Source organism: Conger conger, chromosome 11 (assembly GCF_963514075.1).
Source record: "Conger conger chromosome 11, fConCon1.1, whole genome shotgun sequence".
NCBI lineage: Eukaryota > Metazoa > Chordata > Actinopteri > Anguilliformes > Congridae > Conger > Conger conger.
The window spans coordinates 5,478,236-5,495,579 of record NC_083770.1 but is presented as its reverse complement, the minus strand read 5'-3'; the positions used below and the strand labels follow the sequence as shown (position 1 = coordinate 5,495,579).

The 17,344-nt window shown below is 40.4% G+C and overlaps 1 protein-coding gene across 2 annotated transcripts; it reads left to right on the top strand.

Annotated features, from left to right (window-relative positions):
* The first annotated feature begins 6,329 nt into the window (after positions 1 to 6,329).
* On the top strand, positions 6,330 to 16,983 carry LOC133141049 (vimentin-like). 2 transcript variants are annotated; one of them, XM_061261421.1, is made up of 4 exons: positions 6,330 to 6,463; positions 11,691 to 12,245; positions 15,815 to 16,471; positions 16,752 to 16,983. In XM_061261421.1, the coding sequence occupies exons 2-4, from the start codon at positions 11,789 to 11,791 to the stop codon at positions 16,799 to 16,801; spliced, it is 1,164 nt and encodes a 387-aa protein (XP_061117405.1). In that variant the 5' UTR covers positions 6,330 to 6,463; positions 11,691 to 11,788; the 3' UTR covers positions 16,802 to 16,983. The 2 variants fall into 2 exon arrangements, with proteins under 2 accessions (XP_061117405.1, XP_061117404.1); XM_061261420.1 differs by lacking the exon at positions 6,330 to 6,463 and having other exon boundaries at positions 10,643 to 12,245.
* Positions 16,984 to 17,344: the final 361 nt, after the last annotated feature.

Here is a 17,344-nt window from a genome sequence, read left to right as displayed (position 1 = left end):
ACCTTCCTGTCAGCTTTGGCCAGTCTGGCCATTCTCCTCTGACGTCTCTGATTGAAAAGGTGTTTCTGTCGGCAGAACTGCTGCTCACTGGATTATTATTATTTTTTTGCACCATTCTTTGCAAACTCTAGAGCAGGGGTCTCCAACCCTGGTCCTGGAGAGCTACTGGGTCTGCTGGTTTTTGTTTTCACCTTAAAATCAGCACCTGTTGAGACCCAGGTAACCAGGTGAGGTGAGTTAATTAATTAAATTAGAGCAGTTGATTATAGTTAATTGCAGGGTAAGAACGAAAACCAGCAGACCCAGTAGCTCTCCAATCATATCATTAATTATCATTATCATTAATACACCTCACTGAGTGCTGCACAGAACACAACAGAATTGAAAGCAATCATTGCAATTATCCAACACCAAAGGGGCCTGTGATTACTTTTATCGAAATATCACGGCAAATCACTGCCTCAAATTAAAAGTACAATAGGTCATTTCGGTCAAGATAGGAATAGCAGCAACAAACACCTCCAAACCACAACACTGTTTATCCCTCCCCCTTCTCTGTTAACGGGCTGACGTTGAAACGCCATTGGCTGTGGTGATTAGAACCAATTTTCAACCAATAAGCTTGAATTATTGTATAGTTATACAATGCTGTCGGGCCGTCAACTGTATATATTTTGAAACCAGAATTTAAGGACTACAAACACAGGCAGATGGTGAGTCAACATCTCAGTACCTATTGCACCTTTAGATGCAGTCAACTGTCCAATCATACTTGGGGGGCGGACAGGGCGTGGCCAGTTGTGGTGGGGACGTGAGGGGAGAAGTAATTCCGCTTCACGTTTGTCCCTGCAGCAATTACATTAAGCCACTGACAATCTTCCATAAGGAATAACAAAAACAGTGAGGGACATCATTAAGAAGAAAGAGTGAGCTGGTGAGCTCAGTTACAACAAAGGGACTGGTATGCCAAGGAACACCTCTCAGGTTGAGTTACTGAATGCTCACCATGATGGAAAACACACACCTGTCTGACAGACCAGACACTCTTCAGGAGGCATGTGTGGACGTGTCAGTGATGACTGTCTGCAGAAGATTATACTGGTTTAAAATAGATATAAACGGTGCAATAATTTCTGCATGGTGAAATCAAAGTGTATAGGAATATGCTCAAATAGAAGCATGTGAGAATGTGCACTTTAACCGCGTGCGACTTGATTAGCTTGATTTCACCGCTACAATTGTATGAGTACAGAGCCAAATCAAGAAACAATATGCATTTGTCCCAGACATTATGGAGCGCACTGTGCATTTGTTTAGAAAAGCACATTGTACACAATGAAAATAAATCAGAAACCAAGTACTATTCAAGTATTTATTTCATGTAATATTGGTTCATCTAGATGAAAATTAGTAAACAGAGAGCAATCATGCCAGTGATTCACATCACAGTAACACTGTGACACTGCTCAAAGTTTGTGTCACCACAACAACTGACCATCAGAAGTAATTTTGCAGAATAATGTTGCTTCAAACCAGTTTAAACAAATTGTTTAGCATCAACAACCATTCAAACATGCATTCATGCTATGCAAAAGCCAAAAAAGACAAAAAATAAAAAATTGTGACACCTTTCAATTACAAAAAAAGATGTTTTCAGTGTTTCTATTTATTAGCCATACCTGTACCCCAATGTAATTGTGGGAATGATTTTTTTTGAATTTTTTGTTGTCATTGCCTACAATAGTATTGTTCAATACATGTTTACCAAAAATTCTAAAATTAAATTAAACTTTAATTTTGAAATAAATAATTTATTAGGATCCCTTTTAGACAAACGTGGTGGTGTATAATCATCACTGCACACTACTGTATATTTTTTTAAAATTTGGAATCAAACATGTTTAATTAAATTGCACCGGTGAAACTGATGTACTGTTCCAATGTTCTGATGTGCTGTTCTGATGTACTGTTCTGATGTTCTGATGTACTGTTCTGATGTTCTGATGTACTGTTCGGATGTTCTCATGTACTGTTCTGATGTTCTCATGTTCTGATGTACTGTTCGGATGTTCTCATGTACTGTTCTGATGTACTGTTCGGATGTTCTCATGTACTGTTCTGATGTTCTCATGTTCTGATGTACTGTTCTCATGTTCTGATGTACTGTTCAATGAAGCTGCCAGCTGAGGACCTGTGAGTAGTCTGTTTCTCAAACTCCTGCAGTTGTGCTCCTGGGCCTTCCACTTCTCTTTCTATTCTGGTTAGATCCAGTTTGCTCTCTTCTTTCAAGACAGTAGTGCACACATTGTATGAAACCTTCAGTTTCTTGGCAATATCATGCATGGAATAGCCTTTATCTCTCAAAACAACAATTATTTCTGGAGAAAGATCTTTTGTTTTGGCCCATTTTAAACCAAAAGAAAAAAAATTTCACTTCTGAAATTGCAGTGAACGACGTGTATGAATGAGAAGCATCAATTGTACAGCGCTTTGGATAAAGGCACTGTAAAAATGTCATCCATTTACCATTTAATGCTGAAGAGGTGATGACTGCATCTGTATAAGCTACAGAACAAGGCTGTAAACCTTGTGTAAACATTGCTTTTCTGTTATTTCTCAGCCTGGACTGCACTGTATACTCTGCAGAACATGACCAAAACAGTTGTTATTTCTGTCTATAATCATCTTATTTCGTTTTTCAAATTATGTTTAGTTTTGATGTTTAAACAAAAAAAGGTTGTCACTTGTAATAAGACAGGCCGTTGGCTGGAGTTTTGTAATCCTACACCAGAAAAACCAAACTATTACATTAGTTTTTCGCAACTTCTGACCAAGCTATTGGTGCACACATTCTCAGTAAATTGCTTGTTTTGTAATCATAGTTTATGAGTTCAAGATAGCACCCAAATATATTTGTACTATATAAAATGCATGATCTTATGTATTTTTATGCATTTTTATAAAACAAAATATATTAATTAATGGACACATTACTTTTGACAATATTTTATTATTTTCATAATTAGGGCTTGGTGCATGTGACCATCGGGACCATCTGGGCCATGAAGTTGAATTTCAGCATTAAGCACAAAATATCACATATTAATCAGTGTAAAACAATTGATGTCATGCATGATGGATTTAATAAATTAAATTTAATGAATTTATTTAATGAACTTTTCTACTACTCTTTAGACAATAGAACATGGATTTACACTGGAACTGTTTTTTTACCATTCAAAAGACATTATGTTTTTATCTAAAGTTATGAACATTCCATGCAGTACCATTGCATTGAGAGACCTTAGGACATTGTTGCAATACAGTATAACGCTTTGGAGAAGCCACTCTGATTGCACAACATGGCAAGTGTGGTTTGAAAGTGGGGAAGTCTTTATTCATAAAATAAATATTAAACTTCAGCAGCTAATGAAGGCAAATCAAACACTGGCACAACAGGTTCGGAGTAATGAACAATGAATGTAATAGAAACCTCCAACAATGCTAAATAAGCTCAAAACCAAAGGCATTTTCTTTTTTAATTATCATTAGTGGACATTTTCATATATTGTAGCAGTACACTGTCTTGGGCACTACACTGCATCTAACAGGGGACAAGTGTCAATGTCATAAACATTGTGTTTTTGTTCTTAGGTATCTCATTAAATGGCAGCTGAACGATGATATTATTCATGCATTTAATTTAATGATGAGTGGAGGCTCCAGAGACCCATTTGGTGTTAGAAGAGTGAAATGCATGGAGAATAACCAACTACCACCTTGGTCATGTACCATAATTCCTAAAGTTACATATTCATTTATAAGGCTCTATAAGAAGCATAATCCTCAACCAACATGATTAATCCAGCCATGAAATAAACTCACACAAACTGTTCCTGTTACTGACGGTTAAGGTTGACACCACAGATTTTGCAAGTTGTTAATGTTCCTCCTTCTTCACTCATGTTCAGTTTAGAGGTCTAATGGCTCAGAGAAAACAATCCAAACTACATACATACTGTATATATATATATATATATATATATATATATATATATATATATATATATATACATACTGTATATATATATATATATATATATATATATATATATATATATATATATATATATATATATACATACGGTACTGTGCAAATGTTTTAGGCAGGTGTGAAAGAATGCTGCAAAATAAGAATGCTTTCAGAAATCTTAATAGTTTCTTTTTATCAATTAACAAAATGCATGAACAGAAGAAGTGAATGAACAGAAGAAAAATCTAAATCAAATCAATATTTGGTATGACCACCCTTTGCCTTCAAAACAGCATCAATTCTTCTTGGTATACTTGCACACAGTTTTTGAAGGAACTCGGCAGGTAGGTTGTTCCAAACATGTTGGAGAATTAGGCACAGATCTTCTGTGGATTTAGGTAGCCTCAAATGCTTCTGTCTCTTCATGTAATCCCAGATAGACTCGATGATGTTGAGATCAGGGCTCTGTGGAGGCCATACATCACTTCCAAGACTTCCAGGAGGAAGATAGTTCTTAATGACATTGGCTGTATGTTTGGGGTCATTGTCCTGCTGCAGAATAAATTTGAGGCCAATCAGAAGCCTCCCTGATGGTATTGCATTAATCCCCAAATCCATTTGTAGAAATGCAGCCCCAAACTTGCAAGGAACCTCCACCATGCTTCACTGTTGCCTGCAGACGCTCATTCTTGTACAGCTCTCCAGCCCTTCGGCAAACAAACTGCCTTCTGCTAGAGCCAAATATTTCACATTTTGACTCAGTCCAGAGAACCTGCTGCCATTTTTCTGCACCCCAGTTCCTGTGTTTTGTGTGCATAGTTGAGTCACTTGGCCTTGTTTCCACATCGGAGGTATGGCTTTTTGGCTGCAATTCTTCCATGAAGACCACTTCTGACCAGACTTCTCCACACAGTAGATGGGTGTACCTGGGTCCCACTGGCTTCTGCCAATTCTGAACTGAAAATCCTTGACTTTGTGCAAGTGTACCTAGAAGAACACTGTGACACTGCTCAAAGTTTGTGTTACTGTAAATACTGGAACTGACCATCAGAGGTCATTTTGCAGAATAATGTTGCTTCAAACCAGTTTAAACAAATTGTTTAGCATCAACAATCATTCAAACATGCATTCATGCTATGCAAAAGCCAAAAAAGAAAAATTGTGACACCTTTCAATAAAATAAAAAAATGTTTTCAGTGTTTCTGTTTATTAGCCATAATTTTACCCCAATGTAATTGTGGGAATGATTTTTTTTGTTCTCATTGCCTACAACAGTATTGTTCAAAAATCTTTAAACTTAAATTTTAAAAGAAGTAATATATTAGGACCCCTTTTAGACAGATTTGGTGGTGTATAATCATCACTGCACTGTATATTTTTGTTATCAAACATTTTTAATTAAATTGCACCGGTGAAACTGATGTACTGTTCTGATGTTCTGATGTACTGTTCTAATGTACTGATGTACTGTTCTGATGTTTTGATGCTGCGATGAATTGATGCTGGTTTGAAGGCAAAGGGTGGTCACACCAAATATTGATTTGATTTAGATTTTTCCTCTGTTCACTTTGCTAATTGATGAAAATACACGATTAACATTTCTATTTCTGAAAGCATTCTTACTTTATTATTTATAATAGCTTACTTCTTTTTTCGCACGTGCCTAAAACATTTGCACAGTACTATATGTCTAGGCAGTTTTCTAAAAAGGACATTTGGAGACTCCAAAAGGACACATAGAAACTAAATGATAATATGAGGCGTAAAATTCTTCATTTTGCTTACTAAACAACACAACACTTTATATCATGGGAAAAAGTGCTTGGACTTCCTCCCACCTGTCACCCTCCCCTACTTCTCTGTCCCAAACTCCCTCTCCTTGCAGCTAGCCTAAGACAGCAACAGGTACAAGTACAATAATCACCATATTCTATAATAATATATCAATGTCAAATACCCAGCTCCCATCAACAAGTCAAACACATTCCATAATTTCACATGCTATTTATTATACAAAAGCAGGTTGACTCCTTATTTATAAGCAAACTGAACAATAATACAATTTTGACATATGCATCCTCCATGTTAGCACATTTTTAGAATGAGAAACTATTATGCATTTGGTCCGTTGTATACTTGTCATGAAAAGGACACTGACAGTACCTTATTTCTTGTAGTGTGTGGATTTCCGCCCACATGTTACAAAATAAGGAACTGTTGTTGCTAAAGCAATAGCATGTTAAAATAGGTTATATATGGAGCCGTGGTGGCGCAACAGGCTAAGATGCAGCGGACTTGCGTTTGCAGTTTGCTGTGGTTGCACACCGGGGACTGGGGTTTGATTCTCGGTCCTGCCAAAAGCCAAGTTTGGCCAGCTCTTGTGGGGCAGCAAAAACTGGCTCGCTGCTCCAGAGGGAGGGACTTGGCAGGGTTAGTAGATCGCCGCACAACAAGCACCTCGGGTGCCTCGGAATCACGGCAACGGGCACGAGACGAGACGGCTTGAAGAAGGCGTGTCGTTCTCCTTCGGGCCGCCGAGGGACGGGGTACGGGTGGTGTATCTAATACTACTACCTCCAATTGAATCAGACGAGGTTTTTAAGAAAACATTTTTAAGAAAAAAAAAGTGATTGAAGATTGCTGGCTGAAAACCCCCGGGCTGGGGTGGTGAGACTTAAGAGACTAAGCGACTTAACTTTACAGAGTTTTAACTTTTCAATATTTAACAGTATTCCTTCAGTGTTGCTTGTTTGCTAAATGACAGCATCATACATGCATGCACTCACACACATGGAAATGTCTTGAGGTATTGTCATTCTACATTTCCTTATTTATTTAGAGCAGGGGTTTGCAACCCCCGGGCCCTGAAGCATCTGCTGCCGGTCCGCGGCTTGACTCCTAAAATTAATAAATAAATAATTGAAATACTAAATATTTGTTAATTCACTCAATATAGGTTTTAATTCATTCAGAATACATAATTTACTCATCATACATGTACTCATTTATTTAATTCAAACCATTCAGTTTTAATAATTTGAAATAATATCTGCAGCATACTTGTAGTGACACCCACAACGTGCGGATTGGCTGCGTTGATGAATCCTAATGGTTAGCACGCTTCTTTTGTTTCGCTTTGATCCAAGCTGTGGGCCTACTTCAGAGAAAAAGATGAGTGGCCTTCATCAAACGTCCTGCGTCTGCCCCAAGACCCGTCTCTGGCCCCCGCTCCAAGTCTGCCCCAAGACCCGTCTCTGGCCCCCGCTCCAAGTCTGCCCCAAGACCTGTCTCCGGCCCCTGCGTCTGCCCCAAGACCCGTCTCTGGCCCCCGCTCCAAGTCTGCCCCAAGACCTGTCTCTGGCCCCCGCTCCAAGTCTGCCCCAAGACCTGTCTCTGGCCCCCGCTCCGGGTCTGCCCCAAGACCCGTCTCTGGCCCCCGCTCCAAGTCTGCCCCAAGACCTGTCTCCGGCCCCTGCGTCTGCCCCAAGACCCGTCTCTGGCCCCCGCTCCAAGTCTGCCCCAAGACCTGTCTCCGGCCCCTGCTCCAAGTCTGCACCAAGACCTGTCTCTGGCCCCCGATCCGAGTCTGCCCCAAGACCTGTCTCTGGCCCCCACTCCGAGTCTGCCCCAAGACCCGTCTCTGGCCCCTGCTCCAAGTCTGCACCAAGACCTGTCTCTGGCCCCTGCTCCAAGTCTGCACCAAGACCTGTCTCTGGCCCCTGCTCCGGGTCTGCCCCATGACCCGTCTTCCTGGCTCACTGTTGATTTCCTCATTTCTACTCACATAGTCCATAGATCATCACAGTCTTTCACTGCCAAAACACACTGGGCACGGTTTTAAAATTATGCTTAGTTATCACTATGATATATATATTTTTTGGACACTGGGCTGCCTGTTTTATGGGTGGGGGTTTTATGATTTCCTTTTCTTTCTTTTGGTTAATTCTCAGGTGATATGCTGGCGGGGGCGAGGGCGTGGTCAGCAGTTGGAAGCACCTGCTTCCAGAGGGACTCAGGTTGCCCCAGCAGAGGCTGCTCTCTTCATACTTGGTTGAAATATCAGGCTGACATTTATTTGTTGTTGGTTATTCCCCCCCTATGTTTCTGTAAGCCCTTTTCCTTTGTTCCTAAATTCATTTTTATAAAAGTCCTTGTGTTGTGTGGTGGTGAAAGTCCCACTGTGACATAATGGTGGCAGCGGAAGGATGGCAATAAAAAAGTCATCCAATCAATTAAGGCTAGGTTGATTCCTTGGTGGTTGGAGCTGTGCAAGGGTTTGATATAATAGGTATAATAGATGGTATATGGTATAGATTCCACCAAGTAACAGGCAATTATGACTGGCAATCTGGTTGCCACAAGTCTGAGAATTGGCTATAGGTGGACTTGCCAGCAGGACAATGGCCCAAACCATACCTCGAAATCCACAAAAATGGTTCCCTGACAACAAGAATGTGAAGCATGGGATCTGCATAAAGAAATGGTCCAAAATCCTACCAAATGCATTCCTTAACCTTAAACTCCATGCTGTTATCCTTGCTAGAGGTGGATACATCAAGTAATAAATCAGGGGTGCCAATCATTCTGTAATTCAGGGGTGCCTTTAATATATCCATCCATCCATCCATTATCTGAACCCACTTATCCTGAACAGGGTCGCAGGGGGGCTGGAGCCTATCCCAGCATACATTGGGCGAAAGGTAGGAATGCACCCTGGACAGGTCGCCAGTCCATCACAGGGCACACACACCATTCACTCACAGGGATTCGAACCCAGGACCTCCTTGCTGTGAGGCGGCAGTGCTACCCACTGCACCATCCGTGCCTCCGCCTATAATATATTTTTGATTAAATTAATGCTGGATTTTGTTTGGTTCCATTGAAACGTTAGTAAAGTCCAGTATTTTTCCACATGTTCAGCATGTTCATTTTATCTCGGTAATCATATTACTGGTGGGATGCATCATGAATTGGGCCTGCTTTGCTGCCTTGGGGCCTGGACAGCTTGCCATCATTGAGGGGAAAATGAATTCAGAAGTTTATCGAGGTGTCCTGCTGGATAATGTTAGGGTGGCTATCCACCAGCTGGAGCTCAGTAGAAGTTGGGTGACGCAGCAGGAAAATGACCTTAACCATCAAAGTAAATATACTACAGAATGGCTTAAAAAAGAAAATGCGGCTTTTGGAATGGCCCAGTTAGAACACAAACCTTAACCCAATAGATTCTGTGGAATGACCTCCAGAGCTGTTCACACTAGACATCCTAAGAATATGGCTGAGCTGAAGCAGTTCTGTATGGAAGAATGGTCCACAGTTACTCTTGACCATTGTGCAAGTCTGATCCACAGCTGCAGGAAGCACTTGTTTGTGGTTACTGTTGCCAGAGGAGGTTCAACCACTTATATTCAAAACATTGGTGCTAGCCTTCCAAGCAGTTAAGGGGTCTTCCCCACTTACCTACAAATCATCAGACCCTACACCCCTGCCAGACCTCTTCGTTCAGCCTCCACAGGCCGCTTGGCACCTCCCCCTCTCCGAACCTCCACCTCACGCTCACGACTACTGTCTGTTCTGGCTCCACGGTGGTGGAACAAACTCACCGTTGAGGTCAGAACTGTAGAATCTCTCCTCACCTTCAAGCGCAAGCTGAAGACACACCTCTTCAAGCAGCACCTCTCCCCATCCCTCCCTACCTCCCTGTGAACCTTAATTGTTGTCTTTGTGATTTACGTTGTGTTTCGGTATTTTTAGTTGGCTAGGTAAGCAGTATTTGGATAGTTAAGTTTGGTCATTTTTGCTTTGTTGTGTGTTTGTTTTTTTGTTGTTTAAAAATAAATAATAAATAAAAATTAGGCCCTGGTCCTTATCTTTGTTGTATGGGTAGCAATTGAAATTGTACTTCCCTCTAGGGTCTTTCAGTGCACTTATCCCTGGTTATGGGTATGCACTTTGTTGTACGTCACTCTGGATAAGAGCGTCTGCCAAATGCCAATAATGTAATGTAATGTTATTAAATCCAAGGGAATGTTTAATGGGTGTGTTCAATGAACATATGAACATTTAGAATTGTTTGTGTGTTATTAGCTTACACACATTGTGTTTGTCTATACTTGTAATAGACACTTGTAATTCCAAAGGGTTCACATACTTTTCCTTGCCTGGGTAACTTCCCCTTCAGAAGCCTGCACGCCTGCACCACTGTGTGCCACTCTTTCTCAAATGGGCAGATTGTGACTGTGTCATGGAACATATTTTTCCATAATTTCTTTCATCTTTTTGTGGCATATATTGCTCTTTGTTGAATAGCTTATGGATTTAATAAGCATAAAAATAGATTTTAGATTGGGGCGACATTGGCTCAGGCAGTAAGAACAGTCGTCTGGCAGTTGGAGGCCTGTCAGTTCGATCCCACCCTGGGTGTGTCAAAGTGTCCCTGAGCAAAATGCCTAACCCCCAGTCGCTCCTGATGAGCTGGTTGGTACCTTGCATGGCAGCCAGTTGCCGTTGGTGTGTGTGTGTGTGTGTGTGTGTGTGTGTGTGTGTGTGTGTGTGTGTGTGTGTGTGTGTGTGTGTGTGTGTGTGTGTGTGTGTGTGTGTGTGTGTGTGTGTGTGTGTGAATGGGTGAATGACAAGCATCAATTTTACAGTGCTTTGGATAAAGGAGCTATATAAATGCAGACATTTACCATTTATAGCCTTCAAAGTTTTTCACTTGACTAATGCATTATTACAGCTCGAATATTAAACTGTTAGGACCTTTGCCTCGTGGTGTAATGCATGTAATATGTAATATTTATCAAAATACATCGATATATTGTAAACTGCTTAGGGAAAGGTGTGAGCTGCCAGTGAGGGTGGTAGGATGTCCCACAGTTTCTGACAGACACATGTAATGATGGTCTGAGAAAGATAATAGAACTACCATGCATGTGAAGGCCCCTGTGTGAATTAACATACACTCTAAAAATTTTAACAGTTCAGCAGTGAGGACATTTGCTGCTCTGGGCAGATTTTCACTCTACGTACCCTGCCAATGATGCTACAATAATTTAAGTTGCCTATTCATGATATTCACAATAAAGATGGGCACGTCCTGGAGATTTCAAGTCCTTTTTCCCCAGTTTGTGTTAGATTAAAAACAAACCATAGCCACTTTGAATAAGGTATGAGTCTGTGGAATATTACAACATCATTTTAAAATCTACTGTAATTTCCCCTGAGGTGAGCCTCAGAGTTTGAATATATTGTACTATAATGAGGGGCATGGATTTAATTAAAGCATAACATAATTTTATGATCTTTAATTTATGGGAATTTGATTATGATTTTGCTAAACATATAATTGTTTACATTTTAATTTAGGTTTCCTAAATGTACAGTATAGTTTTTTATTGGATTTTCTCTGATATGTGAAACAGGTTTAACAGTATAACAGAGTGCCCTTCCCAATACCCAGAAATGGCCCCATATATCATGCTGCCAAAGCTATGTGACACTTAGGCATGAATGCTGGTCTAGGCATCTTAACTTCATGCACCTCATAACAATGTCATGTCATCTACTGAGGTCTGAACTCCACATCTTGTGAATCAGCCCATATTTAAAACCTGTGAGTTTCATGAGTGTCTGCAACATTCTTTGTATCCCTATAAAATAGCCAGACCATTCTCTGGGAGAATCAGATCTGTCTGCATTACTGGGAGAAGATACGACTTCCACCAGACAATTCTTTGGAGAGAAGTATACTTTTCAACCATGAGAAGTGCATCCTACTCCCAGTCAACTTTGACCGTCAGCGGAAGCAGCAAGATGCGAGCCCAGAGTCCCTCACCCTCTCGCTGCAGGACACCTGCTCAGAGCCGAGGGCGCTCAGGGTTCCTGGGCGCGGCCGTGGAGCTCGGAACTGACCTGCACCAGGCCCTGCCTAATGAGAAGGAGCAGATGAAAGAGCTGAACGTTCACTTTGCAGGCTATATCGACAAAGTTCACGCTCTAGAAGATCGTAACGCAGTCCTGAAGGCCACACTGGCTGATCTACAGACTCGCTACCAAGGGGGACCTGGCCTGGAGTATGAGCTCCAGTTCAAAGAACTTAAAGCCTTCATTGAGACAATGACCAATGAGAAGGGAGCAGCTGATATTGAAAGGGGCTATATCGAGGAGGACATGGAAATGTGGAGGCTAAAACTGGAGGAAGAACTGACACTGAAAGGTAATATGGTATCTGATATTAAGAGTATATAGAGATACTTTCTTGTTTTTAATTAAAGGTACTTCATCTGTTGAAGCATTGTTGTAAACATGTTTGTTCTCCAGTTTCAGCCACAATGTCTCCTAGTTTTTATGTGTTTCAGCACTTTGTTGATTAATCGCTGACTAGCAAAGGAGTCCACACACCATGGGCCAGTTGTCGTTTGAATTAATCCAACATGCTAGATTTAGCATGCTAGATTGCTATGAGTTTGACTATTCAATTATGAATCATTGATAGAATCAGAACATTGTGTGGGAGGTTCCGTGACATATTTTATTCATCCTAGAAGCGCAAAATGCACTGCAAAAAAAAGAAGTCAGTCTTAACAAGTATGTTATAAGTCTCTGATGTAGTGCCGTCATTCTCATTCCTTCTGGATCACAAAATAGACAGTTTATGGGAAATCTATATTGTTTTCCCATTATCTCCAAAATAAATGGTGACATGTAAATGTTTGTTTCTTAACTGTCATTGTCTGAAGGCATTTCTGGATGTTTGTTTCTTAACATCATTGTCTGAAGGCATTTCTGGATGTTTGTTTCTTAACGTCATTGTCTGAAGGCATTTCTGGATGTTTGTTTCTTAACGTCATTGTCTGAAGGCATTTCTGGATGTTTGTTTCTTAACCTTCATTGTCTGAAGGCATTTCTGGATGTTTGTTTCTTAGCCGTCATTGTCTGAAGGTATTTCTGACAGCGGTTTAGTACCCCAGAATGCAGGAAATAACTTTTAAGGTGGTATATACGAGGCTCTACATACTACAGCAAATGACTGTCACTAGTCCAGTTGTGCCAGAATGAGGTGGAACACACAAATTGTACATGCTCTCTGATGCAGATGCACTGGGGAAAACAGCTTCTTTACATAGAGGGAGACGGGATAATGTTCATTGACTTCTGAATATTAGATGAGATGTAGTTAGTTCTCAGCTGTGATACAGTTTGGAATCATTGATGCTTTTAATGATAGATGTAATGCTTTTAGATTTAAGATACCTCCAACTCGACCTCAGAGTTTATGTTCATTGGATTAATGTGTTCCAAAAGAAGTGTTCCATGACAGAGAAAATCCTTTGGACACTTTAACTGATGAACAATTATATGATTATAATTTTGACAGACAGTCAATATATAATTTAGCTGACCGTCTAGCACTGGACCATCAAATCAAACAGAGTTTTGCTCTCCCGGCAGTGATCCGGTTTATGATTTCTTTGAGGTTTTTTGCCACTGGATCATTTCAACCTGTAATAAGTGATGTGTTTCGAGTCCACAAGTCAACCGTGTGCCAGGTGGTTCACCGTGTTGGGTCTATTTGTTCTATATTGACCATTGCATATTCTAAATGCATTCGATTTTTTATAGTTATAGTTTACTAGCTAGCCAACTGCAAAACGTTTTGCTTTTTTATTACCTTTGTTGCTGGTCCGTTTTCTCTAGATATCAATATTTTTCAGGCATCTAGCTTAACTTCCCCTCAAACATCTGTGCAGATTGCACAGCCAATCATAGCCGGATTAACGACTGGGCATGCTGGGCACATACCCTGGGGCCCTGCCCCCTACAGTACAGTTTATGAGGGCTCTAATGATACCAAGGTGTTCTACAGTCCACCTTTCTCAATGTGTTCGCTGCTTTTCAACTGTTCTTGCCTCTGCCCGTGGCCAATTTTGAAGCAAGAGCAGCAGGCATTCAAATTCCACAAGCTTTCCAAAGACTGCACCCTGATGTCCTCATGGGTCCCCAAATCTCTCCAAATACAAAACATCTGCATATCTTGTCCAGAAAAGCTTATTGTTATATTAAATGATATATATTTGATACAAAATGTAAAGAAAATGAACCTTCACGTGGGTTTTATTTACATATATGAGAGTATGTTTTTATAAAGTATGCCAAAAGTGTCCAAAAATCTCTCCAAAAAAAAAAATTACTTACCCTAATGCTTTCTCACCAACCTGCATCACATTTAAAATGGAACTTTATTTAAAAATGAGGTTAACCAGAGCCCCGTTAGCCAGTACTATTAAAGATACATGTTTATCTATAACAAGTTGCATGTTTACGCATGCCACACTGATACCCAAATCTAGGCCTGCGTCTATGGGCCTGACCTCCTGTACAATTTGTCACTGAAGAGATGCCCGAATCAGGGCAGGGCCCTGTCAGAATTTCCTTTTCCCTCACTTTAAATTTGACTGCAATCTGTAATATTCAAATGAAATCATAAATTGAGCGTCTATATAGATAATGATTGTTGAAACTGGACCGTTGAAATCTTCATTACTGTTAGAAGCAGTTCCGGATTCAAGCAGAAACCAACATGGCGCAATTTGCTGTCATTATACAGAATATGTTGATGGAGATTGTGACTTCCCAGATTTAACAATTATTTGTCTACACATGTGACCTCTGTTGTTGGAAACAGAAGGAAAATGCAATAGCTAAGCAGGATTACCTCCTTAGCTCCTCCCCCTTCCTTCCACACCTTACCTCAGCACCACCCAATCAGGGGCAAGCATCCTTGGGTAGTCTGGCTAAGGTATTTAAGATGGCTGCAGGAACACGTTTGGGTGTTAGAATTTGGATCTTTGGAGGAGAAGGATTTTCCTTTTTCTTTTGGTGCTGGTTCCTGGGGTAATACTCTGGCATGCAATACTCTGCCTTATCTGTATCTCTCTCTCTCTTTTCTGGTATCTGCAGATTAATGTCTCATTATTATTATTTATGTCTCCTGTTTTGTAAATTAGAAGTAGTGAGCCTTTCATTCCTTCTATATAAAATTTTGATATTCAATATTTGTTTTGACTTGTTGGTTGATTCCACCAGTTTACTGTAGACTTACCTAACCTGGAATTTTGGCAATTTAATTGATTATTTTAATTCTTCATAATAATTATTAATTTAAATCACATAAAATATATTTACTATGTAGGTTCAGTGAGGGTCCCAGCACGCCATACGACTAGTATTCAGAGTGCTGAACATCTTAACAAGGATATTGTTTTTTGGAACGGCTGGATTCAGAATATAAACGTATAATACTTAATCCTCGCGTCCCGACACATAATTCATAATAACTGAATTGTATATTTTTGTTCTTATATCGGAACATGATTTTTTGATGTAGAGAAATGGTTTTTCTAGGATTGTTAGAATTAGGCATCACAGTTTTGCAGTTTTATTACATCAGTTTTTTGTATTCTATAAATATGAACGCAACAATAAGAGACGTTTACGATTCAACCACAATGGGGCAAAGTGGATAGGGTTAAGCTGGTCCAGCTGGTTTGAATCTGGCTTGGAGATGGTCAAGCTGGTTGAGATGACCATGTACAACTGGTGGACAACAGACCACCATCAAATTCCAAAAGGTATACAGCTGCAGCAGATAGATTCGATTCGATTTTAGGCTTGTAGCTGGAATTTCCGCCAGGGCTGACAAAAAATACTTAGTTTGAACACTGCATGCGATGGCAATAATGCTTTCATTCAGTTTATCCTCTTTCTTTGCTTTCTGAATTTCAGAGGAGGCAGAAATGATCCTGCGAGACTTCCACCAGGATGTGGACAACGCTACGCTCCAGAAGGCAGAACTGGAGATGCGTGCAGGACAGCTGGTAGCTGAAATTGAGTTAATGAAGAAGCTTCACAATGAAGCAGTGGCTGATCTTCTGAAGCAGATTGAGGAAGCCAAGGTGAGGGCTGAGCTGGAGGCGGACCGGCCAGATGTGGCTGGTTACCTGCGCAGCATGCGGGTGGAGATCGAACTGGTAGCAGCTCGCAATGTGCAGGAAGCTGAAAAGTGGTACAAGGGCAAGTTTCAGACACTAAAGGAACAGGCTGGTAAACATGAAAGCCAAATTAAAACCATGCAGGAAGAGGTTACAATCTTCCAAAACCAGATCACTGACCTACAGAACCTGATTGAGGGTCTCCGTTCCCGCAATGACCTCCTGGAGCTCCAGCTTCAGGACATGGAGATAAATCATCTGGACAAGGTGGCCAGCATGCAACAACTCATCGCCCAACTGAACTGCCAACTCTCCGAGACCAAGACTGAAATGAGCAAATACCTGCAGGACTACAAAGAACTGCTGCACATCAAACTGAAGCTGGATACTGAGATTGCCACCTACAGGATGCTGTTGGAAGGAGAAGAGAAAAGATTGGGAGTCACATCAGGTGAATGGTCTTTTAATGTGGTCTCAAGTGATATGCAATAGCAAATTATGTCAATTATGGCTTAATGAAAACCAAAAATCAGTGATATTTCATATATATATTTTAATGTGCCAATGTTAATGTTTATCTGCTGCAACTGAAAGACCAGTTAGCCATAATTCTCTTAAAGTTGAAGCTTCACATTCAGGTCAAAATGCTGCCTTATTGCTACTTAGTTAAATGAGAATATTTCCCTTTCATACGTTTTAATTATACATATATCTGTTTCTTGTTCTTTCAGTAAGGAAGGAATTGGCTGAAAAGGAATTCAATGGGCAACACGTCATATGAAGACAGAATCTTTCTGAACGATTGCTTTATATTTCAGAATACAGTCAGTATCTAATTTGAGCATGTGCATTGCAGTAAAGTAAACTGTGAATCGGTGTGTTGCCAACTGTTTTGACATGCTGCACGTTCCTTAACCACATAGTAATAAACTAATAATAAACTGTGCTCAGTTGAATGCAAAACTACTGGGACATTGACATATTTTTTGTTGTTTTGGCTCTGTATGACAGCTATTGTAGCCTGATCTCCTGAGCCTCTGGAATGTAAAGTTTTGCACTGGCCTAAGAAACATGCAAAGCATGTGTATGTGTATTTCTGTAGGCAGTCCAGAGATGTCTTAATAATAAGTAATAATAAATGTATTTTTTGGGCATACCAGGCCTCGGGACAGAGGAACCAAGAGCAGACTCAGGGGTTACGTGAAAGGCAGGTTTTATCAACAGGGGGCAGATCCAAAACACAATCTAAAAACAAGCAATGGTTGAAATCAAGGCAGATGGTACAAACGGGATAATCCATAGAGTAATCAAAAATACAGGCAGA

Coding starts and splice junctions, on each gene's coding strand:
- LOC133141049 (XM_061261421.1), top strand. CDS start 11,789: ATGAGAAGTGCATCCTACTCCCAGTCAACTTTGACCGTCAGCGGAAGC. Junction 12,246..15,814: donor GGAAGAACTGACACTGAAAG/GTAATATGGTAT, acceptor TCTGAATTTCAG/AGGAGGCAGAAATGATCCTG. Junction 16,472..16,751: donor AAGATTGGGAGTCACATCAG/GTGAATGGTCTT, acceptor TTGTTCTTTCAG/TAAGGAAGGAATTGGCTGAA.